The sequence below is a fragment of the Octopus bimaculoides genome, chromosome 17 (assembly GCF_001194135.2).
Source record: "Octopus bimaculoides isolate UCB-OBI-ISO-001 chromosome 17, ASM119413v2, whole genome shotgun sequence".
NCBI lineage: Eukaryota > Metazoa > Mollusca > Cephalopoda > Octopoda > Octopodidae > Octopus > Octopus bimaculoides.
Window position 1 is genome coordinate 30,353,173 of NC_068997.1, and position 10,009 is coordinate 30,363,181.

A 10,009-nucleotide genomic window follows, 5' to 3' on the forward strand; every position below is an offset into this window, starting at 1 on the left:
ATAATTGTCGGAGCCCTGGGAATAGTGAGCAAAAATCTCGAGAAGTACGTGGAACAAATAGGTGCTGCAATAAGGGTGGAGCACTTGCAGACAACAGCACTGCTTGGAACCATTTGAATACTCCAGAAGGTGCTCAAAAAATAAGAGGTGTTACCTTAGTTCACTGGTAGTGAACAGCTGACACTGTAGTACATCTCCAGCGTTAGAAGCTGTTCAAAGACAATAATAATAATAATAATAATAATAACAGGGATATTTCTCTTACTCTCTCTGTCCCTTTCTCTCCCTCTTGCTCACACTGCCCATCCTTGATAAATCTCTCCTAACACATGGACCTACCAGAGAATTCAGCCCTCTTTTCAACAAGCACATTGACTTCAACTCTACCTGAAAATTTCATTCTCCTCTTTGATGATATATATTTGCTATTTCTAAATCTCCACACTGACTCAAATCAGCCAGCTCAAGGACCTCTAATGACAGTCTATGTGGAAATAACCTTGGAAATAAGAATAAACCTCTTCCTTTATATTTCTTGTAAAAGGCTGGGCCGAATGCCTTGTGGTGTTTTGACTTTTGAAATCCCACCAAGGACAATGTTACCTTTCACCATTACAATGACTTATCCAGTGCTTATCCAGGGTAGTGTAATTGTAGAGAATCAGGCAAAATGCCCTGCAGTATTTGTTCTAGATTTCTGTTCTCTCTGCAAAGCCTAAAGTAACACAGATATCAAACTCTATTGGCCCAAGTTGTCAGCCTTTTCGTCTGATAAACATCAACAGCATTGATGTATGGGTAAAATACATATGTATGGGTAACTGCCCATCTCCTACAAAAATGCTTGACTGAGTCTGGTCAAACATATAAAAATGCATGTTCAACCTTGTTTGATAAAGTCCCTGAAAATTTACAGGAATATTGATGTGATATAAATATAGAATTAAAATATGGAAATAAAGTTAATTAATTTGTAGTTGAGTGATAATAAAATTGGATCTGACGTTATTGAAATCACAATATGAAAATTAGTTGTACTCTGTAATATTTTCTGTTTTCCATTTTCAGTTCTACTTATGAAAAAGTTCAGAAAAAAAGTCATCTCCACTGGTCCTTCCAAAGATATGACATTATCAATGAGTTTTCTATCCGCCCTCCTTTGCCTCCTCCATTTGTACTGCTCAGTAACATCTACCAGTTCTGTCGTTATCTGTATAAAAAGGCAAAAGATCAGGAGCTGAAAATAAAATATGTATTTTGTAAGTATCTTTTTCCTTGTTTTATTTCTATTATTTGTGATTTTCCAAATTTGTACTTCTGCATATTATAGGATACAGTTTTTACTGTTAGAAATATTTTGCATCAATATGCTACACAACTGAGATGTATGCAAGGAACCTGTTTGTTAGTCATTAACAACATAAGTATGTGCCATAACAAAGGATCCTCTAAAACTTTATCCAGGTATTACTGCTATAATCCATAGCCACAACAGCCTAATCTTCTTCATAACCACTACACTTTATTACCATTCACTGCATTGCCTCTATAACTCTCTGTGTTACCATTATGTTTCATAAACTCTTATATATGCATCTGCATTTCACAGCTACTACATTCTTACCTGTTTATTAGAACTAAACTATCTTGCAACTACATCATGATATATGTACTACCACTCTATTAATTGCCTGGGACCTCAACTTCTGATGGTGACTTAGAGGTACTTAAGAGCTTACTGTCCACCAAACTCCTCTATCTGATGTAGTTTTGTACCAGAGCTGGGGCCCGCTTCTTCATGTTGTGTGTACATCATTCATTCCTTCTATATCTCCTTTTTTCCCTCCATTGTTCCTTGAAGAACAAGATTCAATGATCTTTACAAAGCAGCTGGGTCTCAGTGCATGACCATAATATTCCAGCTTTCTTTTCTTTTTTCTTTAAGTCAACCACTTCACCTTCCTTCTTATGAGATCTTCAATGTTGTCAGCAAATATGAGGTTTTTCATGTTCATCCCTCAAATGTTGACTGTGTTCATATGGTCTTGTTCATACAGGTATTGGTCATAACATGCTCCAACATGTTAAAAAGATGGGAAGAGAGAAGACAAAGTTAATGGATTCCTATGGTGTTGTACACCCACCATCTTGATTGTGCCTTGCAAGAAACACTGAACTGGTTGTCTCGGCACAGAATGAGCCAACTTTTGCCTCATGTGGAATTCAAAGATCATCATGCCAAACTCTATAATTATTTGTCTTAATGTTTTAGAAAATTTAGTCTAAGATTATTTAATACCACAAAGTGTTTCTTGCAGAGGATGAACATGTCAAACATCTGCTCAGTAGTTTTTCTAGCTTTATGGAAGTTTACTTATTCTACAGCTACGATGTTTCCTGTCTCAAGCATCAGTCTGTTCAAGGTTGTTCTGAACATAAACTTGTTTGTTTGACTGAGCTTTACACATACTGTGATTATTCTGACATGGTTGGAGATTGCTTGTCTTAGGAAGCAGTATAATCAGAAATTGAGACTAGGGTGTCAGTCAATCCCTTGTCTACCAGATTGTGAGTATTTTGACCTCTCCTTCATATTTCAACAGTTCAGCAGGGATATTGCCAACAACTACTGACCTTTCATTTTCCACTTATCTTCTTGCAATAACTTTTTCTCACATGATTAGGGAATCATTCTCACTGGAAGTATCCTTTACTTTCAGCATATTTGGACTTGTCAGATCTGATAATTGTACATTACAATGATACACCAATTCCATTAAAATATCCAAAAATGTTATTGCTATACTTCATAAACACACTACAACATTATTCTGGTTTAATGTCTTCAAGGACAATCCAAACTTTTCTTGTATTTAATGGATTATTACTACACTTCATAACAAATGCAAATCTATCTTAGCACTGCACTTAATAACCAGTACAACATAATCTCTTTTTAAAACTATGTCCTAGTTACCTTATCTATGTTTTAACCTTATCTATGTTTTAACTCCACAGCAATTATATATATATATATATTTGCATTACCTCTACATTATATAGCCACTGCATTGTCTATATATTATGATTACATTCCATTGCTGCTACAACTTTCTGTTACTATTAAACTCTACAGCCACAACATTATGCACATAGTAGCACTTACATAATGTAATCCATTGCAACGTTTTCTCTAGATGTAAACTGCAGTCTATAACCACTAACTTTTTATAAGTGTACTCCATTGTACTTCATTACTACAATGATTGATTTGTTACACCAGCATTATCTAACCAATACAGCATTGATGTATGTTTTACTATTCAACTCTGTAGCATCTCCAACATTATCCCATAGAATCTATAACTACGACAGCAGTATTTCCATGTTGCTTCTACCTTTCAAAGCTACTACAATTTCGTCTCAATGTTATCACTATACTTTATCATCACTAGAGCTTTATATAACCATTACTAGTGTACTCTACAGCCACTGCAATTTTATCTTTCCTTAACTGCTACACTCCTTAATCTCTTGTAGAGCATTATGAGTTGCACCTACATTCCTTAAACATTACAACTTTGTGTGTTTATCTTGACACTTTCTGTAACCACTACAGCTTATCTAGAATAACTTGTTACTTCAATAATTAATTGCTGCTATAACTTCCTTCCACAGCATGTAAATATGACAATAAAGAAAAAGAATTACTTGAGTGGGAGCACAAGATGGTTCAGTCTTACATCTTAAGGCAGCATAAATCTGACAGTAATGACAAGGATGTGTAAGTGATTTCATTTTCAAATTTATATGCATTAAGCTGATGTTCTGACACTAGCAAAACAATTTTCTCAAGGGAAAAATAGCAATTCTTGTAAGATTAAGGGTAGGATGTAGTTGACCAGATACACTTGTGAGCATAGTATACATTTTATTTGCCCTGATTGGTTAATGACAAAGTTGATTCTAATGGATAAGTATTAAATGGATAAGTATTTAAACTTATCTGTTTATTTTCAAGGCTTCATTTATTCTTATTGGGTCTACTTTACTTTGTTACCCATAAAACTGTATGAAAAGATGTTATGTCTGAATTCCAAAGAAAGATATCAAGCCAACACTACAAATTCAAATTTCCTTTATTGCATTCTCCTATTTATTGTTAAGAGGATTGATCAGTTAAATGTTTCAACCTTGAACTCATGCAACACCAATGACAAACTACAAACACTTGACCATTAGTTCTATTCGTACTATATCCTATTAACTCCTACACTTGCAACTTTGACCTTTTCCTCAGATAACTCTTTCACTGGTTAGAAATTGACAATAATTTTCTTCGATTGTGAATATTTTGTCTGATCTCAAAGTATAATTATTTATACTGACAAATAAAAGGAAAATGTCAATTAATTTTATAGGAAGGATTTGGGTTTTGCTTATAACTTCAGATTGGTTGTTAATTTCATGACATAGAAAATTTCTTGAGGGAAATCATCAGTTGAAAACAGTAACTGATATATTATGAGTCATCATCATCATCATTGTTTAATGCCCACCTTCCATACTGGCATGGGTGGTACTAATGATAGGAATGTTCCATCATTAAATATGTTTATTTCTTTATTGCCCACAGGGGGCTGAACATAGAGGGGGCAAACAACAATGACAGACAAAAAGATTAAATCGATTACATCAACCTTAGTGCATAACTGGTACTTATTTAATTGACCCTGAAAGGATGAAAGGCAAAGTTGACTTTGGTGGAATTTGAACTCAGAGCTTAATGGCAGACAAAATACCGTTAAGCATTTTGCCTGGTGTGCTAACGATTCTGCCAGCTCACCACCCTCCATCATTAAATATATTGAGCACAAAACTGATCTATTGTGAACCACTCTACAAGTAAAAATGGACAGACACTTTTGGACAATGTTGAACATCATCATCAGCAGCAGCATGTAACATGTTTTCTTTACTGACTTAGGTTGAACTGTTTGCTCCAATGTCACCTTCGATATGGTTGTTTCCTAATGCCAACCACTTTACACTTGTGTACCAGATGCTTCTTTCATGCCCCCAGCACTCATAAAGTCACCAAGTAACTGCAACTAGGTACATGGAAGATGGAATATTCAGGAATGGAACATTTGTGATCGTTTGAATCCTCAATCAGGGCTGACCTGAGGTTAAATAACATAAAAAGAAATTATCAATGTTCCAAACTATTTTAAGTTTCTGATTCATTTAAAGATTTTCATTAAAAATTGCATCCACAGCTTTTCATAAAAACCTTTTAATGTAATATTTTTTTCCTTCCAGAATTGACCGATTAACATTGAAAGTAGAAAAATTACAACAGCAACTAAACAATTCTCAGTATGAAAATTCACAGAATATTGTAGAAAAGTTTAATAAATTATGTTCAATAATTGACCAGTTAACGTCAAAGGAAGAAGAATTACAACACAACGTTGATGAAAAGGTTTGTAATTTATTACTTTTAATTTATTTTCCAGTTTTAGCATAAAAACTTCTATAAAATTTTATTGCTATTCTTTAGTAAATATTTCCTTTTTAAAGTTATATATTTATCTTTTGTCTTTTATCTATTACTTGTTTCAGTCATTAGACTGAGAACATTTTGAGACACTACCTTGAAGAAGTTCATTTGAGCTAATTGACCCCAGAACTTCCTCTTTTTAAGCTTGGTACTTATTCTGTTGGTCTATTTTGCAAACCACTAAGTTATGGGGACATGAACACACCAACACTGGTTCTCGAGTGGTGGTGGAGGACATACACAGGCACAAAGAAGTATACACACAAACACACACATATATGTATGTATATTCATATATATATCACCATTTAACATCCGTTGTCCATGGGTCGGATGGTTTGACTGGGCTGGCATGCTAGAAGGCTGATGGTTTCTAAAGCAGGATGTCCTTCCTAACACCAACTACACCAAGAGTGTAATGGGTGCTTTATGTGCCACCTACATGGGTGCCACTTACATGACGACAGGGTGAATTTACATGCCACTGGAATGGGTGCCAATTTGTGTGACACCAGTATCTGCCACGACTGCAGTTTTGCTCAGCTTGATGGGTTTTCTTCTCAAGCACAACATAATGCCAAAGGTCTTGGTCATTTTCAATGGTTTTCTTTTAGTTTCCATCTACCAGATCCTCTCACAAGGCTTTGGTCAGCTGAAGGCTATAGTAGAAGTCAATTGTCCAAAGTGCCATGCAGTGGGACTGAATCCAAGGACCATGTGCTTGAGAAGCAAACATTTTGCCACATAGCCACTCCTGCACCTATTTCATCAAATATAAAAACAAAATAAATAACTGAATGAATAATATTTAGAGAATGTTAGAATTTCTCACAGACATAGATACAGAAGATTGGTCTGTTAAGTGATGAATTAGAAATACAATGGTTATAGGTACTAAGGTCAGCTTTATTGTGACGGGGTTGTACCATTGTTTCTTAGGCACAAGCAACACATCTTCACTAGTTTTAAGAGGAAAAGAAACAAACAGATTCAAATTTTTAGCACAGAGATTGGAAGATGAACTTCTCATTATACTGGTCTACTTGAGTTACTTTTCTTAGTTCATGCTTCGTAATTCTGTAGGTTGTACTGGCCAAAATTCCTCCTGGTTCTTTTCTTTCACCATAAAATGTCTCTTTCCACCAACTATTGGGTTGATGCATAATTATTGTAACTTTTTTCATTTTTGCAACAATTATTATTCAACAAAAGCAATAACAACATGTAACAAAAACATCTTTAAATGATTATTTTGGGACATATTCCCCTTCTACTTCAATTACTGCTTCCCATTTGCTTGGCAGACGGTCAGACCATCATTTAAAGATGTTTTAGTTAAATATTGTTATTGTTTTTGTTGAAAAAAAGCTGCAATAATTATGCACCAACCCAATAGAATAATCTAAATTCAGACCATGGTCCCATTTGAGTTATTTCCCTTTATAATGCTGATTAGTTGTCAAGACATATTTGTCTCAGATGAACTTTAATTATTGGTGTGACACTGTTTGAAAACAGAAGATACGTCTCACTAATTAGCAAATTATGTTAATGGTAAGTGAATGAGGTTTGCCTATTAAGTGAATATGAATTTCCTGTATGCAACTGGAATGTTGATATGTATGTTTGCTGCACTATCGTGTATATATATATATATATATATGGGAGAATATACAAAAAATAACAACAGACGAGGACAGGTGGTGTAAATAACAAAAGTATATATTAGTATGACGCTCGGGAATACGGAAAGTCTTTGACGTTTCGAGCTACGCTCTTCAACAGAAAGAATACGGAGACAAGGAGAATCCAGAGTACGAAGAGACGGTAGGTGAAGGAAAGTAAGGTAAAAAAGGATGATAAAGGAGGTTTACAAAAGTGGAAAAGTTCAAAAGTTTTTTAGACGTCGTGGTATATTGAAGCGATTTCCAATCAGAAGATGGGTCCAGTGTAAATCCGTGGGTAGGAGAGGTGCAGCCGGAGGGTATAAAGTTCAGAATCAAACAGTCCAGATCCAGAAGGAAAGAAGATATATATATATACAAATAATATACTAATGAAGGACATATTAGTCTGTAAAGAAATAGCAATTGTTGAAGCCTTTTGTTCCTTCTGTTTGTTTTTTGTTAATTTAGACATCTTTAGAAGATGTAATTTGAACAAGATATGTTTAAAACAACCAATAGTCTATTTTCTTAATAACTGCTTAATACGATAATCCATTTACTAGAACAGCATGTCTTGTACAGTTCCAATACAAGAGACTGCAACAGGATATTGTTGAATGGAGATAGAATATGTTTATAAAGAGACTTAACTAAATAAGGAAATATTTTCATTATAAGCTTTAATCATAGCACAGGACTGTTATTCATTAATTAATCTCAAAGAGATGAAAGCCAAAAATTAACTGTGGCATGATTAGAATGAGGAGTATATAGAGAAAAGTTTGTGTAGTTTTAGTTTAGTTCTAGTTTAGCTCTGATAAATCAGTACTTCATCACCTATGATTTATGATCTACAATCAGAAGAATCCAGCCATGACTATCCTGATGTTTTATCTAACTGAATATTTCGAGAACTACATTATCTAATGTGTCTTTAATTTCTTAAGAAAGATCTGATTTATTTTTTGAAAATTGAGAGACTACAGAGAGATGCTCTTGCTGGCCAATATATTATTCTTTTATTTGTTTACATATTTCAGTGATTTGACTGCAGCCATGCTGGAGCACCACCTTTAGTTGAACAAACTGACCCCATCATCATCATCATCATCATCATCGTTGTCATCAGTTAACGTCCATTGCCCATGCCAGCATGGGTTGGACTGTTTGAGCAGGACTGGCAAGCTGATTTGGCATGGTTTCTACAGCTGGATACTCTCCCTAATGCCAACCACTCCGAGAGAGTAATGGGAAGCTTTATGTGCCACTGGCATGGGTGCCACTGGCATGGGTGCCACTGGCATGGGTGCCATTTGCATGACAATGGTATATACCATGACTGTGATTTTGCTTGGCTTGATTGGACTTCTGAAGCACAACATAATGCCAAAAGTCTCAGTCATTGTCTCTTTGAGGCCCAAAACTCGAAAGTAACACAGCCACTTTGCCTCCATGAGGCTCAACACTTGAAAGGTGCTCTTTACGCGCCACCAGCATAGGTGCCAGTTACATGACTCTAACATCAGTCATGACTATGAACTCACTTGGCTTGATGGGTCTTGTCAAGCGCAGCGCAATCACCAAAGGTCTCAGCTACTGGTCATTGCCTCTGTGAGGCTAAGAGTTTGAAGATCATGCTTTACCACCTCGTCCTATGTCTTCCTGGGTCTACCTCTACCTCTACCACAGGTTCCCTCCGCAATTAGAGATCAGCACCTCTAGTCCTTAATGACTAGTCTACGTTGGTGTGGAGAGGGGTACATTCTTCACCAGGGAGGGTCTTTGTATTCAAGAGCAACCATGCATTGCACTGTCAGGTGAGAATGAGTCAATAGTACAGTCATCTGATGATAGGTGATCAGGTCCTAAAGTTGGTGTTGCAGATCAATGAGTCATTTGCATCACAGAACAGTGGCCTTGTTCGCTCTTCATTTTGGAAATCAGTTCCATGGCTCCCATATACAGGATGGAAGATAATAGGGTGCCGTTTGACATGCCCATTGAAATCGCCAGCCACGAAGACAAGATCATTGTCCCTTGTCTTTAAGGTAGCCTGCAGAAGAATATCATAAAAGTGGTCCTTCTGTTCATTTGGTAGGCCTGCTTGTGGGGCATAGGCAGAGATAATTGTAGCTATGGTATTTTGTAAGACTAGCCTGAGCTTAAACATTCTATCACACACTATGACTACCTCTATGACCTTATCCACCCATTTCTTTGCAAGAAATATACCCACATCACCTACTCCATCATTGTTACCTTCCCGAGCCCATAACCTACGAGACCTCTTGGTCCACAGCTTCTTCCCCAACCCAACTTCCCAACCTGGCTTGTTCCCTTGCTCCCGCCCACGCTGCCACACTTGCCTTTACCTCTCCTACACCACCCTCCTCACCAGCACCCATCACCGACCCTATCGCATCACCGACTCCTTCACCTGCACTTCTACCAGTATCATCTATTGTATCTCCTGCTCTCTCTCTGCCATTCTCTGTACATCGGACAAACGGGGCACCGATTCGCGGAACACCTCCAAGACATCAACTTATGTAATGACACCCTGGTGTCACGCCATTTCCGCTCTGCCAGTCACTCCTTGCAGCAACATCTGTCCGTGTTTGGATTGTCCATGCACAGGGGCCATCTGGACTCCCGTTTGCGCCGTGAACAGGGATTAATCTTCTCTCTTCACTCCTTTGTACCACATGGGCTCAACTCCCCTACCCTCTTCATCTACCCCCTCTCCTGCCTCTCTCTCTCCCCCTTCGCCCTCCCTCCT

General features: G+C 36.9%; 1 protein-coding gene across 1 annotated transcript in view; it reads left to right on the forward strand.

The window, feature by feature from the left end:
• LOC106871686 (transient receptor potential cation channel subfamily M member 4) overlaps window positions 1–5,545 on the forward strand; it is a 54,154-nt gene extending 48,609 nt beyond the window's left edge. Inside the window, exons 4-6 of the mRNA XM_014918286.2 lie at window positions 1,069–1,259; window positions 3,679–3,784; window positions 5,323–5,545. Of these exons, the coding sequence (XP_014773772.2) occupies window positions 1,069–1,259; window positions 3,679–3,784; window positions 5,323–5,530 (505 nt within the window). The 3' untranslated portion in view covers window positions 5,531–5,545. The remainder of the gene's footprint in view (window positions 1–1,068; window positions 1,260–3,678; window positions 3,785–5,322) is intronic.
• The last annotated feature ends 4,464 nt before the right edge of the window (window positions 5,546–10,009 follow it).